At 50.1% G+C, this 21,760-nt stretch overlaps 2 protein-coding genes across 6 annotated transcripts in view; both read left to right on the plus strand.

The window, feature by feature from the left end:
- LOC105701768 (protein prickle) overlaps positions 1-1,998 on the plus strand; it is a 63,370-nt gene extending 61,372 nt beyond the window's left edge. For all 4 annotated transcript variants that reach the window (XM_012428820.2, XM_012428819.2, XM_012428822.2 and 1 more), the window contains 2 exons: positions 3-433; positions 540-1,998. In XM_012428820.2, the coding sequence (XP_012284243.1) occupies positions 3-433; positions 540-781 (673 nt within the window). In that variant the 3' untranslated portion in view covers positions 782-1,998. The remainder of the gene's footprint in view (positions 1-2; positions 434-539) is intronic.
- A 5,688-nt stretch (positions 1,999-7,686) lies between these two features.
- Positions 7,687-21,720, plus strand: LOC105701741. 2 transcript variants are annotated; one of them, XM_012428760.2, is made up of 16 exons: positions 7,687-7,883; positions 11,930-12,000; positions 13,800-13,897; positions 14,111-14,234; positions 14,329-14,560; positions 14,639-15,214; positions 15,554-15,598; positions 15,984-16,514; positions 17,115-17,561; positions 17,690-17,832; positions 17,901-17,978; positions 18,070-18,412; positions 18,481-18,685; positions 18,761-18,948; positions 19,077-19,252; positions 20,444-21,720. In XM_012428760.2, the coding sequence occupies exons 1-16, from the start codon at positions 7,727-7,729 to the stop codon at positions 20,849-20,851; spliced, it is 3,822 nt and encodes a 1,273-aa protein (XP_012284183.1). In that variant the 5' UTR covers positions 7,687-7,726; the 3' UTR covers positions 20,852-21,720. The 2 variants fall into 2 exon arrangements, with proteins under 2 accessions (XP_012284183.1, XP_023288109.1); XM_023432341.1 differs by lacking the exon at positions 20,444-21,720 and adding an exon at positions 19,963-20,370.
- The last annotated feature ends 40 nt before the right edge of the window (positions 21,721-21,760 follow it).

The raw sequence follows: 21,760 nt of genomic DNA on the forward strand, positions 1-21,760 counted from the left end.
AGGTTGATGCAGGCGAGAGATCGGGAACCCCTGCGATGTGCGCCGACCTCCGTTCCAAGCCACGCATCGAGCATGCCGGAACTGCTCTCCGCGTCGATTCCAACGTCGGTTCCGGTTCCACCTTCGTCGCCCCCGCCACCTCCGCCCTCGCCACCTCCGCCTCCACCTCCGCCTCTTCCTGGACCGTCCCAGCAGCAGAACTTCGGCTCTTTCTCGGCACCTGGTACCAGCTCCTCCACGAGCAACCAGGCCGACCCGTCGACGCCGACGTCGAGACGCGTCCGATTTCAGGGCGACGACCCGACGCTGGCCGTGGCTTCCACGTCGTCCATGCCGACGGAGACGCGCCCTTCGCCTTCGTCACCTGCCGGAGCCAGGGTGCCTCGATCCTGGAGCCTGCAGCCGGAGGAAGTTCCTAGCACCTCGTCCTGGGGTCGGTGCAGATTCTCTTTATTAATTTAAATGCAATGTTAAGAATTAAAGTATTTCGTTGTAACGTTTGATCTGGAACTATCCGTAACGAGTTTATCGTTTCCCAGGTGGAGGCGCGTCGAGCAGGTGCAGGTCGAGGGCGGACGATCAGGAGAGCTGCTGCTCGACCTGCAGCACGTCGAGCAGCTCCGACGAGGCCACGGCGTACACCTTGCCACCTAGAAGAGCTTATGGAGGAGTCAGGATATCCTACGTGCCGAACGACGCGGTCGCCTGTGCTCGTCGAAGAGCTCCGTCGCAGTCCTCGCCCCAGTCGCACCAGAAGGACGAGAAGTGCGTCGTCTCCTGATCGTACCTGGCCGTCTCGACGCCTATTTATTGCACACCCCGCACTTCCTCGAGGGCGATGTCGCATCCGGAGACTACGAGCACCTCGGCACGGGACGTTCCTCAAAAAACCCCGTCGACGTGCCTTTTGCATACCTAGGGCTCACCGGACTTCGCTTTCCTCGAAGAAGACGAACCAGCCGTGCCTGTACATACTTTACACTGCAGCGGGACTGTTTATGACATTGCCAGTGATTTTTTTACGCCGGAAACTCATGTACAAACGTCATTGTATGCTGGTGAACGCGAACGTCTTCCCTGTCGGTATGATTTCTTCAGGGTACGAAGGGAAGGCGTACATAGCCATCGTTGTACCTGCGACCCTGTATCCTGTACATACGCGACGACGCCACCCTCGCCCAATTTCCTAGCGAGAAGGGACTTATTATTAATTTCCGACGCGACCTTGGCATCGTTGCTCCCATTATTATTGTTATTAATATTATTATCGATCCCATTGCCACCAGTACGACTGTTTTCATTTGCATCCCTCCGGAATCTCGGTACATTTTCCGCGGTTTCTGTAGATTAATTTACTGTCCGAGGGAGCCTGTCGGGCGTTGAAGTCTCCCGGCGGAGGAAACGACGTAACGTCTTGACCTTAAATAATTATTTAATTTTTCATTCTCTCAATGATGAAATTTATGGCCCAGGGAAGGATTACTTTCTTTCACTGAAACAGATCAAGTTGCGACTCATTGTTCGGCCTGGAATTAATTTGTAGTCACCGTAATGACGAGTGATTTCAACGCTTGGCAGGCGCCATTGGAACTGTAATAATGATCGTTAATGTAACGGCCGATAAGTGAAAGCCAACAATCAGAGCGAAGAAATCGCGAGGAAGAAATCCTACATTGTTTTAATTTAAATTATGGTGATCAACCTGCGTGTAGTTGTACTTCTTGAAATCCGCGAAACGCGATTTCGGAAAGTATCGAAATTTCTTCGGGAAGGAAAATAATCTCAAGTGGTCTGGATTTCTGGATTTCCGGATTCCTCTCGTTGAATCAATTTCTGAGTTTTTTAAAGGACAATATCTATAAATCGCTTCAACGGTCTGAAAATTTAACGGCGTCCGGTTTGTACAAGAGCGAGTAATGTAAATGGAGTAATGGTAATGGATAATGGCTTCACTCGGAATCCCCGAAGAATAAACGAAAACGTTCCCAGCCAAAGAAATCAAATCGCAATGATTAATTCCCTTTGTTCTCGGCAGATGGAAACACTCGAGGGAGGATGTACATCGATGCAACCCCTTTTTGGAAAAGCGTGTAATGAATAAAGATCGACTTTACATAAGCATTACGCACGTGAGTAATCTACGCCCAGTATTACCCTTATCTCCATAATAATGACACTTTCATTAATTTATTTCTGAACCAAAATAACTCCTGAGAATAATTTAAGCTAGACACTCATGTACAAATAAATTCTTATCGGAGTGAACTAATTTTTATTTTTGTCCGCCATTTCAGTTGCCGTCTCGCCGTTCTCTCCTCAGACTTTCCTCCTTCATTTCTCCCATCTTCGTAATTATCCAACCGAGATTGCAAACCTCACTCAATTTGCAGTCCCATTTCCGCTTTTTCGCAACTTGTATCGCCACTTCGCGGTACATTTCACGGTCAATTTGAGAGCGAATCTAAAGAGGACTACAAAAGTGTGCCGTGCACCTGCAATTGTGTGCACTTATAAATGCGCCTCTGTACGCTTACTTGCGAGGTTTCCGCTTTCTCCTGCAGAGTCGATACCTCCGTACGAGTTTGCGGTGGACATTCCTCGAGAACTCGGTCGTGACGAACAAGGTCTTCCCATACAAGTTCTTGTACCCCATACGACATCGAAGTTCCGCGAACATGGCGGAGAGAGTTCCCAGCGATCTGAGAATGCGGAAGAAAAATCCCCGCCATTTAATAAAGTCATTAAAGAGAAGAAGAAAAAAAAGGATTAAAAATACACGAACATTCACTCGAACGTGTACTTACAAGGGACGTACTCGATAAGGAGTATCTATTTTATACGAGAGACAACAACCTCTACTCGTGCCGTTTAAAAGGCATTAATATTTACTACGAGGTTAATCGAGCAATTAAAGTATTTCCTTTTTTATCCAGTCCCGTTTGACACGGTCGAGAAACCTCCCGGAGATCGATTCCGTCCCCCGGGTTTCTCTAAATCGGCGCTCCTTTATTTTCAAAAACGCGTCCAAATCGCAGGCCCTGAGCACGCATCCGCGTCTCCTCCGAGCGCGATTACTCGGCGTTTTCTCCGCTAGAAATGGGCCCGTAAAATCAGTAAATTATCGACGGTAGTTGGCCAGGTTTCCTCGACTTCATTTTCTGCCGAGACGGAGAAAATATCCACGGCGCCCGGCGGGCCGTTTTCTTTTTATTACCGCCATTATAATAAAATCCCCGGTATTCTTAGGAAGACGCTCGGCTAGGAAGGCGCATAAATCTGCGCCGGACGAGACGAAGACTCGACGCTCCTAAGTGCACGATCAATTCCCCAGGACGACAGCGTTACGGCAGAGTAAAATCCCACAATGGACTGCGAACCGTTCTTAATCCCGGGATTATTTACAATAATTACCGAGGTCCAAACTTCCCTGCTTCCATCCACGGGGGTTAAAGAAATCCCACCTGAAAGGGAAGGCCGCCATTTTGGTATCCCCTTTACCTCGACCGAATTTCCCGGTAATTCTTTTTCTTTTCACGGGTTGATATCGCCGAGACAAGGCCCTCGGGTGGGTGGAAAAGAGAGGAAAGAGGAGCGAGAAAAAAACGCACGCCTAGGCATGCCGCCATTGCGCACGGTCCCCCTGATTTCATGAACCGTGACGGGAATGCCAGGTACAGGTATCGCAGGTATTGGCGGGTACCGTGCCCCGAAGATGCCGGCGAGTGTTCCGAGGTGTTACATGGCGTTGCATGCCGATGTCGGTGCCGTTACACGAAATTCTGGGCGCGAGTCCAGCGGGTTTATTAACGGGCCCATCCCAGCTCGAGGCGGCGTCGGGGCATTACGGGGCATAGACGACGTAAGAGGCTTTCTCCGAGTTCGAGTTCGCCTGGAATGCGCCTCTCCCTGGAGCCCTCCCTGCCTCTCCACCAGGACTTGTCGAAGTCGAGCCTTCACCGCCAAAGTCAACGACATTGTCGCGCGCACTCCTGCACCGGTTACGAAGGCTAGAAAGTGCATCAATGAGCGGGATTACGCGTGAACATCGAAACATAAAAAATGATTACCTCTTCCAGATGAGATCCCGAGACCGCGCCTCCAAGAGTCGGCATTTTTCCCTGGCAACCCTCGGTCTCTGGAAGAGGAGTCAGGACCGACCACGCGTCGAAGTCTCCGCGCAAAACCCTGCAACGCAGACGGTGATTTATCATCGAAAGTTCCAAGGCAGGAAAATACCGTGTTTACGAACCGATCGGGTGAAGAAAAAAAAGGAGTCACACGTCGAGGCCTGCGGCGCATAATATCCTCGATGGGCCAGGTCTTCCGTAAGCAGGTGCACCGTGCAAAGAGGTCGACCCGTTTCTCGATTCGGATTCGCGGAGAGCTTCGACCTGCCTCGAGAAATACCCGTTCGGATGTTCACACGACTCGTTTACGATCTCTCCTCGAAGAGGTCATCTCTTCGTTGGAATGCCTCCACCTGGAAAGCATATTCGGGAGATTCCGATTCCTGTGAATTTTGAATCATTTAAATCATTTAAATCCCTACCTGCCGCGCGTCGAGGTCTCCGCCATCTTGCCTCGCGTGGGGCCGACGCGCCCCGAGTCGCCTTCATTTTTTAATCGCTAATTCAAACGAACAATTCCCTCCCGACGTTCGTCGCCTGTTAATGATCGCCGGATGACGTGTCGCTAATCGCTGCGGAAGAAAGTGTCACGATTATTGTCGCATTGATTATGAAAGGCGAGTTTGCAAAGCGTGCGGTGCCAGCCTGTACCAACCGTGCTGGGCAGGTGTAAGACGCAAGGGGGTCAATGCGTTTCTTGACTCGGATTCCCGCGTCGTTCCGACGTCCAGGAGCGTTTCCAGACGCATAGATACACCTTTCCATTTCCAGTACATCGACTCGCGAGAGGCGAGAGCCGATCCTCATCCTTGGAATTCCTCCACCCGATACTTAGACGCCGTTGGGAAATTCTCTTCTGGCCGCCCGCGACATGCGGAATCCTCCACGCGTCGAACTCTCCTAATGGCGACTCCATGGCCCGTCCTAAAAAATCAATCACGAGTATTATAAACATCCATCCCTGACAATCCGAAATTCTACAGATTCCGCGACTCTTTGCAAATGCGGGGAAATTCTCGCAACCGGTACCACGGGTATGACTCACGCGTTCAGCTCCGAAGTGTACATTGACTCCGCAATTGGTCCGCGGAGATGTAATAAGTGCGAACACGCGAATCGGCGATCCCTGAATAATGATTTCCTCTCGACTTATCTCGGCAAAAACCAAGTACGGTAAAATATCCCGCAAATAAAATGATACCCCAATGGCCGAGATTTTCCAGCTACCGAGGGATCTCCGGGTAACGGGTTCCTCGGCTAAAAATTCCGCATAACGGGAGGAGATCCATATCTTCGTTCCTTTAATTTTTCTGGGACGGACCGGAGGGGAGACGAGGTCTCGAATTAAATATCCGCGGTCTCGGTGGAAGAGGAATCCCAAAGAATCTCCCGCAAAATTACGCTCTGCTTGGGGCCTCCCGGTGATACGAGCCGTTGCTGGCCAATTATGCAAAGCACACTTGGGTGTAATCTATGAACCCTAACGTTCGCTCTCCTTTCCCTCTTTCTTGAAGCGTATACGTACATTGGTAGCTTCCGGTTCTCCAGGCGTTGCGGAAGAGTTCACCCGGCCGTTGGCGTCTTCGCTTCATTTTTCATCGCATTTCGCCTTCATTCCGAAATGTTTCATTCCAAGACTTCCCGAGCACTCCGACAATCGAGGAGACTTTCTACGCGGGAAAGTGACACCGTTCAGAACCTCTAGCAACGGTCCCGAGTAATTCCTTAGATATTTTTTAAATGCCAATTCTCACGATCCGGTGTCGTCGTTTTCAGATGCAACTGCAGCCGTGGAGACGCGAGGTCGTCACTTTTCCTGGGTGCATCTCCGCCATGAAAAGTGGTCTGCGGCGGGTCTTGTGGTTCCTCACCCAAACCATCAACTTGCTTCCGTGAGAAAATTCTTGGCCACCAATGTAAAAATAAATTGAAACGATCCTTCTTATCATTTATCGCCATATTACTGTGTCGCATCTGAGTCTAGACTCCCCACCAGGACTCCAAAGTCATCTCCCAAATCCTGAAGCTTCTGGAATGAAAGGAACCCTGGCGAAGAGGTCCCTTCGTGTCTGGATAGTTTCCATTCTGGAAAAGAAAAAATCAATAAATAAATAAAGGATGAGGAGAGCAACCAAACGGTGGATGGAAAGCCAAGTCGCGGTCGCGTCGGTGTCGCTAAAAGAGCGTCGGTAGTGGGTCCGGTTGGAAGAAGAGGGGAAAAGGAGCGAGAGCTGGCTCTCCGGGTTGGAAGGTGGGACTCGTCGTTCCTCCGTTCCTTAGCCGGTCGGAGGAACGAGGAGGAGGTCCGGGGGCGGAGGAGAGGTCAAGTTTTTCGCCCGTGGCTCGGCTCGGCTCGGCTCGACTCGGCTCGAGCCAAGAACGAGCCAAGGCGGACACCTTCGAGTCAGTCGGTGCTACGTTCTCCTCAGTGCCGCTCCTAAGCCTACCTCTCGTCTCTTCTCGTCGAGAAGAGTTTCCTCCGTACCGAGGAAACGCCCGACCTCGAGGAGCGATACCAAAATGGCGGCGCCGCGCGTCCCCCGCAGACCCTGACGAGGGAACCTCTTCCAAGAGCATCCCCGAAACCTGGGAAGGAAGTTAGAGATTTAGAAAATTAATTTAAGTAGTTAAGAAAGTGATCAAGAGGACCTCTTCAAGGCCAGATAAGAGGAAACGGGGTCGACCGGTAATTCCCGTAGGTCAGGGAACCACTCATAAGCGCGTCCTGGCCCAGGGAACGGCGATTTCATGGGAACGCGCGTTCCCTCTCCGACCTTGAAGAGCACCACGGTTGGATTTTTACAAAGGAGAGTCGAGGGTCGCCGAAGAGCGGACCTCTGCACTTTGCCCTGGACTTCGTACCTGGAACCGGTGGGACGATCCTGCAGGCGATGAGAGATCTCGAAGAGGTGGAGTGACGAACGCGAAACGGCGGTAGACGTGGACCTGGACGACTCGGCGAGGAAGGATTGGACTCGTATAAAAATATTCATACCGTTGGTAAAACATATTGACGGAATACCCGAATCGCAGCTAACCTAAATCAGAGGCCGATCTCTTTAGCCTTGGCGAGAAGAAAGTGAACGCTCGAGATGGGAGTCCCTGGGAGCCGCTGAGCTGAAACTTCCTCGAGAAAACGACTCCGTTCCCACGTCATCGTTTCGACGAGTGTTAGAAGCCGATCCGCAGGAGTGGAATTTCATCCGGGGCCATTTCGGTCAACGTCCCTGTTCCCGTTTGCTCTCTTCGAGTCCTGGTCCCACCTCGAGCTGGTTCCGATCCGCCGATAAAGGGTAACTAGGAGATACTACCGCCAAGATCGCGGCTCCGGAAGTGCCTGCCAGACGTCGAGGAGTGTCCTCGATAATTTCCGGAGAAAGGGGGAAGACTTGATGCGGAAATCGCCAAGAATCGCGATAGTGCCGACCAAGGAGAGGAACTCGAAGTGGCGGCGATCTCGATGAACGGACGGATTAATGGACTCCTGATGAAACGAGGCACGAGTTTACTTTAGAGTACCACTCCTCGTGGGGATATATATAATATAAGTGGGATACAGAGACCGGAAGTCGTGATTCGGTTACCTGGTACCTGAAGAGATGAGGCTCCTCGTGTTCTCCGCGATTCTGGGCGTGGTGGCGTGGAGGGCACCGGAAGTAGCTGGCCACGTGGCTTTGACGTTTCCTCGGGCCCGGAAGTTCGACCTGGACTTCCTCGACAATGCCAGGACGCCTGCGCCCTGCGGGATGCCGAGAGGTCAGTAAAGCTCCATATTTATTAAATGTCACTTCGTATAAATTAATTATCAAACCACCGTCCACCTTCCTAAGCCAACAAATTCTTCATCATAAATTACAAATTCATTCAACGTCGCTGGGAATATTTATATAAATAATTTCATAAATAAATATGGCTTTTGAAATTCTTGCACCCTCCCAGGTGGATTTTTCAACTTCCCAGAGCTTCCGTTATCCGTGCCATATCACCTGTCGTGTGATGCGTCATTCAAGATGGCGTCGCATTCCTCTCCGTCTGAAATTACACCCGGGTCGGCGCTTTTTTCTTTTCTTTTTTTCTTTTTTCAACGGTGACTACTCCGAAACGCATCGGCGGTTCGGATAACGGCTGAGGCGCAATTTAGATCCCGCAATCATTCTCAGGATTCCCATTTAGAAGTTATATAATGGAACGTCGGGAGTAAATACCCTACTCGTGATTATAATCGTTAATCGCAGATGTAATGCCTCGGGTAATCGTTCCGCACCGCGCGTGCAGGGATGCGTCATTTAGGGATGTTAAAAACAATTACGCGCGTCCCAGTCATGCTTTCTAACAACGAGCAATCGCGATTAATTAACCATTCCGAAATTCTAATTTTTCCTATACATAAGAAACGAATTAAATTACTTCGCTGTTTAAAAGAGAACATCAAGCGGTCACGTAACGCAGTTATGTAAAATATTTAGAGACATTACGAACGATTATATATTTATTATCAGGATTTCTCGCAGTCAAGGACAGTCCGACCAGTTCACCGCCATTTGCCTAGTTTCTCTCGCCATGCCTTAACTGAACCTGAATTAAATATTCAAGAGGCGTTTGTTTACAATAACTGCAAGCCTTCACGCCAGGAGAACCTTAATTTTTACCTTAAATATCCCGCTGTCCCATTTACTCGCCTATTTATTATATTTTCACGAAACGTCGCCAACAATCTGCGATGTATAAGACCCTCTTAGAGCAGAAACGCCCGCGAATAGTGTTCGTGGAAAAGCGAATACCATTGTCCCGGCGAGAAAACCACTCTTGCAACAATGCGCCGTCGCTAATTTAAGAAAGGCAGCCGATGAATAGTCACCGCGCTCCGGATGCATCCTTTAAATGGGACTTGCAAAATCCCGCGTCGTCCTGCGAACGTGGAAATAAATTAAGGCATTATATCATCCCCAGGTCGCTAAAAAGAAAAAAAAGAGGTAAAGAAATAAGGGAAATTCACAACGCCGAAGGACCAGAGTTTCACGATGTCTCGCCGAATAATTTATACGTGTACACGTGAAAATGAATTTGGAAATTCCCGTGGGAAGAAAAAAGAAAAGTGACGAGGAAGAGCTAACGGGTGCAATCGGTCGTGTTATCGCGCGTCATCTCCAGGACGTCTTGCCGACACCACGCGCCCCGGTTCCTGAGGTTCTCTCGCCTACTATGAGAAACCGGCATTAAAGTCTCCTCCAGAGAGCGGGAGAATTCCGTTTCGAAGAGAAGCAACTTTCACTGTTGGGAGCGGGAGCTCTCGAGATATAGTCGGCTTGTGTACCTTAGGACTTACGTGGGCCTCCCCAGGACGTGTACGTCCAACTTCGACGTACCTCCCGGGTACCACGATCGTCAGGTCGGGCCATTTAACCGGGGAGCGTCAGAAAGGTTCTCCGCATGCTCCCATAATTAGCGGCCGCGGTTCCCCCTTTTTCTGTCTCCGTTTCTTCGAGATGCTTTACATAAATCTGCTCCACGTTTCATGCGGCGGGCTGAAATGCCACACTTTCTAATAATAAGACCCGGGCACGTGTTTCTTCCCGTAGCGTGCATTAAACGATGTGCCATTTTTCTTTTCTTATTTTTAAACCGACGCGCAAAGTGGCCATTACCTCGTTTTTTGACGCGCTAACACGGCAGGATTATGTCATGCGCATTGAATGGACGGGGGGACTATTTACCATGGTTTAGCGAAGGGATTAATAGGATGAGTTCCGTTTCATAATGGTCTGGAAAGGCCATTCGTTCAGGGTCTCTTCGAGGCCGCTTCTGGAGGTCTCTTCGGTACGTCATCGACATCTCTTCGACACCTCGGAATCAACGTCCGACCCTGTAAAAAAGGAATACGCGACAATGTCATCCCGTTATGCGTTTATACTGCACCCAGCTAATGTCACGCCGCGTCTTAAAAATGGCCGAACGGTATCCGCGAAAAGTCCCCTTGTCAAGCCTTCTAATAAGCGTTGAAAATTCCCCCGCTCCGGCATTACACGTCGGATAATAATTCACCGGGCCGTGGAAACCGTCCCATTTTTCTTTCGCCTCTTTTTAACGGGTTAAGCAAAGCTTCGGTGCTTTCTTCTCCCCTTTCCTCGAGAGAGAGAGCCTCCGCGATCTCTTCGGGACCTCCTCGGGATCAACGGCCGGGCCCGTAAAGATGGAAACAACGGCAAAGTTATCCCGTTATACATCCATGATTTACCTAGCAGATTCTCCGAACCGTGCAGAAGACATGTACGCAAGTAAATCGATTGCCCGGCGAGGAATGCAGTTTCGACATTTTACCCCATTTCCTTCGGAAGAGGACGCCTTGAATTACGCTTCGCGCGCTCTCGGGCGTTGAACTCTCCACGGAGACCGGGGATAGAAAAAAGAGGAAATCCACGGAAGGCGTTTTTCATCAATATTCTAGGTTCTCTCGGAACTCGCGCGATGACGCGAGACGGGCCACGAATTATTCTAGCTGTTCTCCGCATCGCGCATCGATTATCCATCGTGAACGCGGGAAGAAAGTGTGAACTTTCGGGGAAAGTAAAGCGAGGAGTGCGGAAAAAGTTACGTCGACTCCTAGTCCTTCCGACTTCCGGAACTTCTCTCGGCCCCGTCACGCTCGCCTCGCGATTAATCGCGACTCGTTCTTAAGGAATTGGCTTCCTCGGGGACGAGATAAAAAAAAGAACGATAATGCACCTGCAGGTGCAATGATTTTAGCGCTCCCAATTTTCCCCGGGGAGGCCATTATGCCCTTAACATGAACGGTGGAAAATATTAGCGGTAATCGTATTAAAAAAATCCCCTGGCTTAGTAATTATGTTCTCGACCACGCGTGTATGACGAGGCCGAAGAAAGACCGTTAAAAGCTATACCACTTGATTAACTAATAAACGTCGAAGCACTCGTTGCTGCAAACTTCGGAGAGGTCTGGAAGGGTTGGCAAAATCCTCCAGATGGACGTGGCGAAACAAAGATTCGCTCCGATTACCATTCCATCATGCGCGTGCACCTGAAAGGGTAAATAATTGTCAGTCGAGAGAGTAATCCCTCTCATTTCCTCCGACCGATGTAATTATTCCTCCCCGGCGGTGTTATTACGTCCCGCGGATGTAATGCCGCAAAATGCCCGGTCGTTCGAAAATGCCGGGGAATGATGCAGGGATAAAAAACTGCCAGCCTCTAAAGGGTTACTTCGGATAATTCAATTAACTTGCAGTTACCAGGAGAAAAGTAAAAAGGAAAGGGAGAAGAAGTCCGGTGCACTCGCGAGGGAGGATACCGCGAAGAGCAAGAAGCATAAAAATGGCCGCCGTGATTTTCAGCATCCGGGGATACATGGAAGGAAAGTACGATTTCGCCGTGAAAGTGGCAAAATCTGTGAAGGGAACTGCCGGCTTTTTCAGGCCCGTCGTGAATCCCCTAAGCGTTAATTACCGTGGTCATTTTTATGATCCTCTTTCTACCCGGTAGACATCACGGCGCACTGCAAGGTAACAATGGCGGCCAGGGTCCGGCAACTCGTCTGGGTATTCTTAAAAATTAGTACTTACTCGGCACACCCAATATGGTGTTCATTTTCATGGACGAAAGTGTGCTCCTCAAGGTAAACTCGGAACAAGGCCAAGAGGTACCGAGGAGAATTTCGGTGGCAACGTTTTACACGGCGAACCGACGTTCTTCTAGACGGAGAGAGAAATGAATATTTTCTCTCCTAGCTTTGATCATTTCTTTTACCCTACATTTTTTCTCACGCATCTCCTCTCGTTTGTTTCCAGGGGACGTCAAAACCTCCCTGCTTTCCGGCAGCAGCTTCAACGTCACTTGGCACCTCGCGTATCCGCATAAAGTAAGTGCTGAATATTTCTGTAATTACTCCTCGACCTGATCTCCACGTTAACGATCTCCCTCCTGTAAAAATAAAAAACGTGTAAAAGTCGGATCGACGCGTAAGGAGCTAATCACCTAATTCCAGTTCTCGCTCCCCTTCCCGTAGCTTTGATCCTTCGATCAAGAGCACTCTTCTCTGCTCTCCTCTCACCTGTAATTAGAGGAGCATGTAACGTAATCCGGACCCACCCACAGCCACCGGTGTTACCGGTGCATTTCCTCCGATGGCCACTTATCTCACCCTTACCCCTTTTCCCGACACCTTCACTCGCGTTATAATAAACCTTTACGATCCTTCGTCGAAGCCGCCTATGGCAGATTTTCCGAGAAAATGCGTGAAAATCGCGGTCTTTACCCGGCTAGAGCGCAAATTACGAAAAGTCCCACATCAGAGGGCGGACGCAGATATTCTCCATCATAAATTGCAAAACCTGACAATCCGCAAGGAAAGCAACGATAACGCCGACACCTCCCATTAACTTTTATAATTACATAATTAAGTAATTGCAAATCGTTTAAATGTCCCGCCGTTCGAGGGACGCGCGGCGCGGGCGATTTAAACGGACTCAAGCGCCTCCCCCGCGGCGTCCTTTGATAAAGATTAACTCGATAGCTAATCGGTGGATAAAAATTGTCTAATCTACCGTAGGTGGGTGATAGACCCAAGGTTTAAGTGGGCCCGCTACCGAGAACAATCGTCGGGTATGTAGGTAATACCGGCGACTAGGTGGGCAGTCGTAGGGTCGGGTTACGTACTCCCGTATGTACGTACATACGGGCACATAGGCGTGCTCGGTACATGGGCAGATGAGTGTATACCGTATCCTCGACTCTGTACCTCGGTGCATAGGCAAATAAGTGTGTGCCCGGTCTGCAGCGTACCGAGGTAAGGACGTAGGTACGCGGCAGAACCGGATGGCCTACGCGCGTACCGTTCAAGGCATGCGGCCCCTTGAATTATTCAGGAAAGAAGCCTTCGGCTCTTTAGCAACCCACTAGGTATGCCAGATACCGTACGCCGCGTCGGCCGCCAGAAAAATGCCGATGGCTTTCGAAATCGCGAGCTCGAGCCAAGGTCTCTCTCCTCGCCACGCTTCTTCGCCTGGAGAACATGGAGAACATGGAGAACGCTTCGGGCCCGCCGACCTTATTTCGCCCTCCTTTTATTTGTCACCGCTCTCCATGGCTATCTGAAATTAAAAAGAAAACCCATTCCATAACTCCGCGGTACTCCAAAAAATATACCATACATTGTTACGGTATGACTCGAGAAGTATAATTATTTAGGAACGAACGTCGAAGGTTTCCGCGGTGGAAATCCCGGACGTGCCTCGGAGTAGGAAAAAGAGGAGGCAAAAATCCGAAGGAAGATAAAACGACGACCGGATGATTCGGCGATGACGGCACCGTCGTTCGCATCCCCTTCCTTCCTCTATCGAATCCCCTCGACCTCCTCTTCCTCCTTTGACCGAACCGAGTCTCTGAATATTAATTGCGCGCTAGATATGAATGCCAATGAAGCGGAATAAACTGAAGTTATTACTTCCTACTCGCGTCCCGGCGACTAAAGCTTAACTTAATCTACGATTCCGTGACATCGATGGTAGCCGGTATAAAGGTTCCAGAACCGAAGATTTATAATCCAGGGAAATAAAATGGCCGAGCCAATCGTGGACGTCCGGGATTAATGGATTCTAGAGATTTCGTTACTTATTATTGGTAATATTTATCGACCTATTTGCATCTTTACGTTCTCAGGGAGGATTCAGGCTCCAAATCCTGGACTCCTTGGACCGGCCTCTGATCGACCTCACCCCGGTGACCCGGCAGAGCGAGTTCGTCGAAGAAGACGCAACGTGAGTCGTCGACCACTCCTTAAAAAAAGGACATTTCAGAGTCCTGCTCGCGGTACTGGGAAATATAATTACCCGCGAGCACTCTACCCCGCAATTACCCGGGTACCTGGGTACCTGGCGATTACCCTCGCCTGCCTGGCAATTACGCCGATAGAGTAACTTCTTGCCGAAAGAATTTCCTCGGACCCTGTCAAACGAGCGTCTGAATTTCAGGGCGCAGTGGTACCCGGTCGAGTTACCGCAGAACTTCACATGCACCGACTGCACTATCAGGCTTCTAAGGGAAGCCGAAGAGTGGGGCTCGAGTTACAGGTTCTGGTCCTGCGCCGACGTCGACGTAAGGGGATGGCCTCTCGACGATGCCTTAAAAATATTTCAGGAATTAAATCCATCCCTCCATTTTCTCCAATTTTCATTCATTATGCGTGCAGATTGTAGACAGGAAGGCGTACCGGGAGGCTTGCAACGGACATGGCAGATATCTCCTGGGGAGATGTAGATGCGACAGGTTCTACCATGGCTCGAAATGCGAGTTCAAGGAGGATTGCCTGGACGATTCGGACTGCGGTACCCAGGGAGTCTGCCAGGACAACGGAGGAACGACTTCTCCAACTAGGCAGTGTTACTGCAACATGGGCTGGTTCGGTCCTGGCTGCAACAAGAGTGAGTGTTTTAAAAAGTGACCTCACCCAAGGTAGAAGGAGAAATCGAGAAATCGAGCGTTTCGGTACTTCCCTCCAGAGTCCGTCATCAAGACCGCAGACATAGACTTCGATGCCTACACGATGAAGCGATTTTCGGACGACTTCGTCCTTTATTGGAGGATCCTGAGGGAGAGCAAAGAGCTGGAGGCCATCGCCGTGGCGAACGGAACTTCCTGGCTGGGCGTGGGGTGGAGGCCGAGCAGCTTGACTCCCTCTTGTAAGGCCTTCCCGGAGATCCGAGATCCCCCGGGAGAGCCTTTGCCAAGGCCGGAGCCAAAAGCGGAACCGGAGCCAGAATCGAAGCCTGAACCGGAACCGGAACCATCCGCGGAGCCGGAACCGAAATCGACTCCGAAGTCCGAGCCTGAATCCGAAAGAGAACCGAAATTCCGCACGAAGGTCTCTTCCTCGTCTGCCGTGGGGACGCCGGAACCGGAACCCGAGCCGACCGCGGAACCGGAACCGGAACCGGAGCCCGAGCCGGGACCCTCGAACTTCAAATCCACTGCCAAGAGGAGGTCGCCGAAGGCGGAAGTCTTCGTCCCCGTCACTCCTGCCAACACGGATGTCACCGTGCAGACCAGCGTCACCTACAGAGTCAGCACAAAACAAGGTGAGATTATTCTTTCATTTGACAAATACGAAGGATAAACCGGAAAGATTACGCCACGGCCCGCGAGATATAAATGTTTCTCCGGTAATAAAAAATGGTACGTCAAGCGACTCAATTTAAATGCAGCATAATACAGAGAAATTGTTGTGGAAATAACATATACCCGATACACAAAGCAAGTAGAATTAATTTTAGTGTCAAGGAAATGGGGTCGAAAGTGTCCTTCAATGTAAATCGAATAATTCGATATATTCTAAATAATTAATTTAACCACTTGTCGATTCCTGTAGTCATCTTGTATATATACATTTAACGTTAATTGACGTATCGTCTCTTCAGGTCGCAAGAGAAGGTCTCCGGAAGCTGCAACTCCAGAACCGACAGGTATGAGAACGAGGAGGCGAACCGAGCTCCATTCCTCGACATTCGTCCCGTAGATGTAAGGAGTACATCCCGAGGTCTTTGCACATGTACATACCAGTAGATAGATTCGCTTATTCACTCGCTGGCCGTAAATAATTCTCCAAGAACGGTAGTTGGTCTCGGTAGGGTAGTGCAACGGTTTCGAGAGCGGACTACTTGTACATGTACGATATTCCAGTATTATACAGGGTATACGTGCAAAGGTGTACGTGCATATATACGCGGACGTATATGCACGTATACCTATGTAAACCTGTCCCCGTTAAGTCCCTGGTACCTTGATCGGAGTAGCACGAGGTGACGGTAAAATGGTTGCACGCAATGGAGTCGTTGCTTTCTTGCACAGGGACACCAATCGACGACACTTTAGGAAGGCATGTTACGGCAGAACCGGAGCCCAAATCCGAGCCTGAACCCGTTTCCGAACCTGAGCCTGTTTCCGAACCTGAACCTATTTCTGAGCCTGAGCCTAAATCAGAGCCTGAGCCAATTTCTGAGCCTGAACCTAAATCAGAACCAGAACCTAAATCAGAGCCTGAACCTAAATCAGAACCAGAACCTAAGTCCGAGCCTGAGCCTATTTCTGAGCCTGAGCTTAAATCAGAGCCTGAACCTAAATCAGAGCCTGAACCTAAATCAGAACCAGAACCTAAATCAGAGCCTGAACCTAAATCAGAACCAGAACCAAGATCAGAGCCTGAACCTACATCCGAACCTGAACCTACATCCGAACCTGAACCTACATCCGAGCCAGAACCAAAATCCGAACCCGAACCGAAATCAGAACCGGAGCCAGAGCCTAGTTCCGAGCCGGTACCAAAACCCGAACCAGAACCTGAACCGGAACCAACTAGTACGAAGACGGGAGCCACCAAAGGTAATACTTAATACTCCAAAATGTACATAGTCGAGTGATCCACAACGAGCGATCACTGCCCGTAGAAACGTAAGAATCGTAAACCGTAGAGACCATACAGACATTAATCTGACGACCTGCGCGAAGCCGCAGGTCTCGCTTGCATGTACATAATTCCGGATTAATTACACATCGAGCTTCGACTGGGAGTAATTTCGCAATCGCGAGTAAGCAGCGACCGCAAAAGGTCAGCCTCGGCAATTATTTGGCGACTAGAAATTGATGCCCGTGTTAATAGCGATTCCCCGTAATCCTCGTAACGTAGCGATTAACAAGGTAACGAGTCCCCGGGATTGATAATATCGTTACAGCGAGGGAGTAGAAGTCGGCAAAAATCTTAGCGATTATCGCTTGATATCTTATCCCCCAGAAATTTGATTAACAACCCCTGATACCATTAGACCTAAGTACTAATAAAAATTCAGACACTATCGGTCGGCTGACGAAGGTGAACACCAGAGGATCCGCCGCGGTGGAGTTTCCCACATTTTCCTGGACCCTGGGGACCCGCCATCGCGGCGGATAATTTTTATTCCATTGACCGAGTACTTTAACTATCAGCTCCCGCCCCGCCAGCGGTGCACAAGTACACCCCGAAGCATGACTTCGTCGCCATGGACTGCACCGACATGGTGATCGGCAGTGCCAAAGGCAACAGCCACAAGATCGGAGACTACTACAGCCGAGACAGGTCGACTCCCAGGATAGACAGCTTCTGGGGGGGAAAGGACAGCTTGACAGCTGCCACGGGCTTCGAGAGGGACGGCGTGACGACGATAGCCTTCCGCAAAAAGCTGACCAGCGACGAGCTGACGGATCACGAGATCCTGGACGGAGACATGCTGGTCATCTGGGCCAAGGGTCAGGAGCCAGGAAAGTACGTCCACGTGCCTCCCAGTGGGGTCGACGAGGTTGGCAAGGCCTCCGTCAAGGACTTCTACAAGGCCGACGAGCTCAAGTACCACGGACATCGGTCTCAAAGAGGCTCCGTCACCTTCAACTTCTTCGGTGAGTATTCCTACGAGTCGTCGCAACGTTAAAATAAATATTATTAAATTATTTAAAAGAGTGCGCTCCTACTATTGATCATTGTACAAGCTGCAGGTGGGGTTGTAATTCTTCTTTCACGGTTCCAGAGGAGAAGAAGTCCGAACTCTTCGCCGGCGACCCCACTCTTCGCACCGGAGGCTGCGGAGGCGAATGGAAATATCCCAGACAGTGTTCTCCGGATGCTGGAAACTGCGAATATTCGATTAAGTGGACGTACAGGGCTAAGACGGTAATGCTCCACTGCCGGTTTCGTTAATTTCATTTGGCAACCTTTTTCAACGCACCTTCCTCTTCCAGGATCAGCTGACGTTCACTATAGTCACGACGAACACGGACACCTGGACAGGCGTAGGGTTCTCCAACGACGAGAAGATGGTGAGAACGGATCGCCGATTTTACAGGCTCCCTCTAAGAAACAAAGAAAAAAATAAATATAGATTGTTAATCATTCCTTTCGCATGTCCAGACCCAAACGGACGCGGTTTTGGGCTGGGTGGACCAGGGCACGGGTCGAGCCTTCGTGATGGATACCTGGATAAGCGGCTACAACGCTCCGCTTCTGGATCCTTCCCAGGACATCTTCAGCTACAGCGGTAGCATAAAGGACGGAGCAACCACGTTGAAGTTCTCCAGGAAACGCGCCACCAAGGACAACAGGGACCTGTCCTTCACGGATGATCAGTGCCTCTACATGATGTTCGCCGTCAAAGGAGGAGCCTTCAACCCCGTGAACAAAAAAATTCGGAAGCACGAGAGCGTGCCGATTGTCTCCTCCGAAAGGATCTGCATCAGATCCTGCGGAATCGACGGTTAGTCGGTGCCCTAAATTTAGTCATTTTCATTAATTCGCTATATTAACGCGAGGCTTCTTTTGCAGAAGATGTTGCAGACTCTACCCCAGCTCCCCCAAGACTGTACTACGACGTGGAAGTGAAGCTGGTGAACCTCGGCGATGGCTTCGTAGCTCCAGAGCCCTCCACTCCGGACTTCGAGATCATCTCCAACACGATATCCGATAGTTTCGGGCCCGTTCTTAACAAGGTCCCAGGTTACTACCAAATCCAGCTGAACGAGCTGCAAAGGTACCCTTGGCCACTTAAAAGACCCTGAAAAAAAATTCATCCCGGTGAATTAAGTCATCGTCGATTCCCTTCCAGCACGAACGAGGATGGAGTGATAGCGAAAATGAACCTCATCCTGGACAAAAACGAGGCCAAGGGCAGAGCTCTGCGACCTGGAGACACGGAGGCTCTTGCCGAAGTTGCGCTGAGAGAAGCTCTTGGGACTGGAAAGGTTGGATCTCTGACGGTGGATCCTCAGTATCTCGTCCTGCGAGCTCCTCAAGGTAGACGTCTTCTCGAGCCTGAAGAATTGTCCAATTTCCTGGATTTCCTTTGAACACCCTTTATCAAGGGAATTTATCCGAGCCGTACCTGATATCTATGTAATAATTATAATTTTTATACGCATCAGTGAACGACGTGGTGACCGAAGATGAGGAAAACGACAATTCCCTGGGTGGGTCCGGATTGCTCCTGGAAGCGACGAAGCTGTACATTGTTGCAGGGTGCGTAGCAGCCCTAGTCGCCCTGGCCTTGCTGCAAGCAACTTGCACTATTTACAGGGCATCCAGGAAGAGGACCACAAAGGTAAAAAAGTATTTCTTACCGCGTCCTCGTATACAGTAGTGTTGCATAAATAGATCGCGTGGGCGCCGCCATCTTGTTCTTGCACGCGCGGCGTCCCAGGATAATTTACAAATTAATTTCCATCTCGCCTCCCAGATTGTTCCCTACAAAACATCGCATGATGTAGCTAACAAACAAATTATCGAGGTATACCAAGTAAAGTAAATTTGTTAATTTCACCTCGCAAGGTGAACCGCCAAAAAAAAAAGAAAAGAAAGATCGATCGCGGCGAATCCTCGTAGTGTCCATCTTCCTCCTCCAAATGGTACTTCTCCGAGCATGTCTGGAATAAAAAATCAGCGAGTTAAAAACGTGCCTGTGTCTAATAAATAATAATTAACCGTACATCTACATCTCTAAAGCCTAATTCTACTTATTTTCTAATAAACTCTCAGCACCCTTTGACTGTCTACATTCCTGCGCGTTGCATCGCCAATGTTAACGATCTTCGCGTACGCTAATTTCGCAGTAAATCTCCGACTGCGGTTCTCTCGCGAGTTTTAATTCCAATGATCAAACGCAAGTAAGGATCAGCAATTAATATATTTCTTGGGAGGTCGTTCTTCCCGGACCTCTCCAACAGGGTTCTCGACTTAGACAATTAACTAAACCCTTGGCCTTTGCTTGTGTTGCATGACATCGCGCTCTATCCGACTGCCGTGGGCTTGTAGAGGGTGTACTCGCTGCCTTTGGTCTCTTCTCCTGCCTCAGCCAACCCGATTCATCACTCAAACGCGACCCGGTACCATCAACAACATCATCTACACCACCATCAACATCACATTCCACCCAACATGCATCGGCCCTCTTCGAACTGGTAGACCCCCGAATCGCCGGCTCCGACGATGGAAGGTATCCCGGAAATCGGCGCATGAATATCCGCACGAGTCATAAAAATCTATGCTTCTCGCCTCTACATTTCCACAAGGCTCGCTCGCATTTTACAAAATCCCATATTCCTAGCCGCAATACAGTGTTCACCCAGACATGGGAGGAGAATGTCCCTTTGCCCCAGAATAGGTATACCCTGATTAGCAGGTATCTCGCATTGCCCTGAAGGACCCTTTAAAAAGGATTCCAATAAAAATGTCTTCGGGGTCTCTCAAATTTAAGAGCATTAATAAAGACACCGTCCTTTTTTTATTTCCCCAGGAACGCCTGATAGCGAGTAACGCCTGGAAGGACTACTCGTCCGGGGCGAACACGAACTTCGCATTCGAGGGTTTCGAGACCGAGGAGAAGTCCCCTCCACCGGTGTCGAGTCTGCCGAGGCCTAGGGAAGTGGGGCCCACCGTGGAGCACCGTTCCCCAGGGCAAAGGGAGGTCCTGGGAGGTCCCAGGGCGACGTACAGCCTCCCTCGAGCCCCGGGTCCAAGGCAAGCTCCACCACCTCAGCAACTTGGTTACTTCACCCAGGATCGTAGGAACCAGCGGTTCAAGGGCTCCGGCACCCTGGGCAACAATCAGACTCAACCTGACTTCTATTTCATGCCCAGCCAAAGGAAGTACAGCGGGGAGGTGGTGCGCGTCTACGTGGACTATGGGAACCAGCCGAAGTAAATGTTCTTGGACAGCCTGGGAGGGACCTGGAAGCACCAGGAGTCAGGAGAAACCGGGAAATCCAGGGCGGACGAAGACCTCTTACCTACGAAGACAGAACCTTGTCAAATCTCTCGACGGCACCGACATGGGAATCCTAGGAAACATAGTCTGTCCTGGGCCTTCCTCGAGGAGGACATGAAATTCCGCCTGTCCGCCCGTGGTGAATTCGACGAATCAACGTCCCGCGTCTAGTGGGACCTGTAAATAGACATTACCGATTACAGCGGGCCCGAGAGCATTTACTTGGTGCTCCTCGCGATTTTGCCTTGGTACCGCATTCCAGCGAGCATTCCTCGCCACCAAAGAGCTATAGCACGTGTACCGCAGGGCGCAGCCGAAAACTGGGAACTGCGGGTCTAAAAAGGACAAGCGGTTAAAATTGAACTTTACAGAGATAATTACCAGTTAAACGGTCGAGAGTGGTCGCCTCTTTTACCAGAAAGCCGTTCGTTCGCCGGCGTCGCTCGGTAGAGTTAAGCGCCAAGTACACATCACGGCGCGACAGTCTCCGGGAAACGTCCCGGAGCGTGCTATCTATACGTCACTCATGCGTTAACGTACAATGTAGATATATCGCAGGCCCTAGGAGAGCCCTTTGCAAGATAGGCGCACAACCGCACGTGTATATATTAAAATCTGTACATAGTAACGCCTCGAGGAGTCCGCCGAACGTCGCGGAATACTCTGCGAAGGCAAAAGGCGCACCCTCGTGTGTATTTCCATTAGTGGTTAGCACCCTCTTCCACTTCGCCCTATTCCGCGTAGAGGTGGACAGAATAATCGACCAGATGGAAACCAAGTGTCGACAAGTTAACGGAGACGTGTAATAAAGTGTTTGTATATTTTTTAAAAGCTACCTCCTCACCT

Source organism: Orussus abietinus, unplaced genomic scaffold (genome assembly GCF_000612105.2).
Source record: "Orussus abietinus isolate OABI.00-Male unplaced genomic scaffold, Oabi_2.0 scaffold24, whole genome shotgun sequence".
Classification (NCBI taxonomy): domain Eukaryota; kingdom Metazoa; phylum Arthropoda; class Insecta; order Hymenoptera; family Orussidae; genus Orussus; species Orussus abietinus.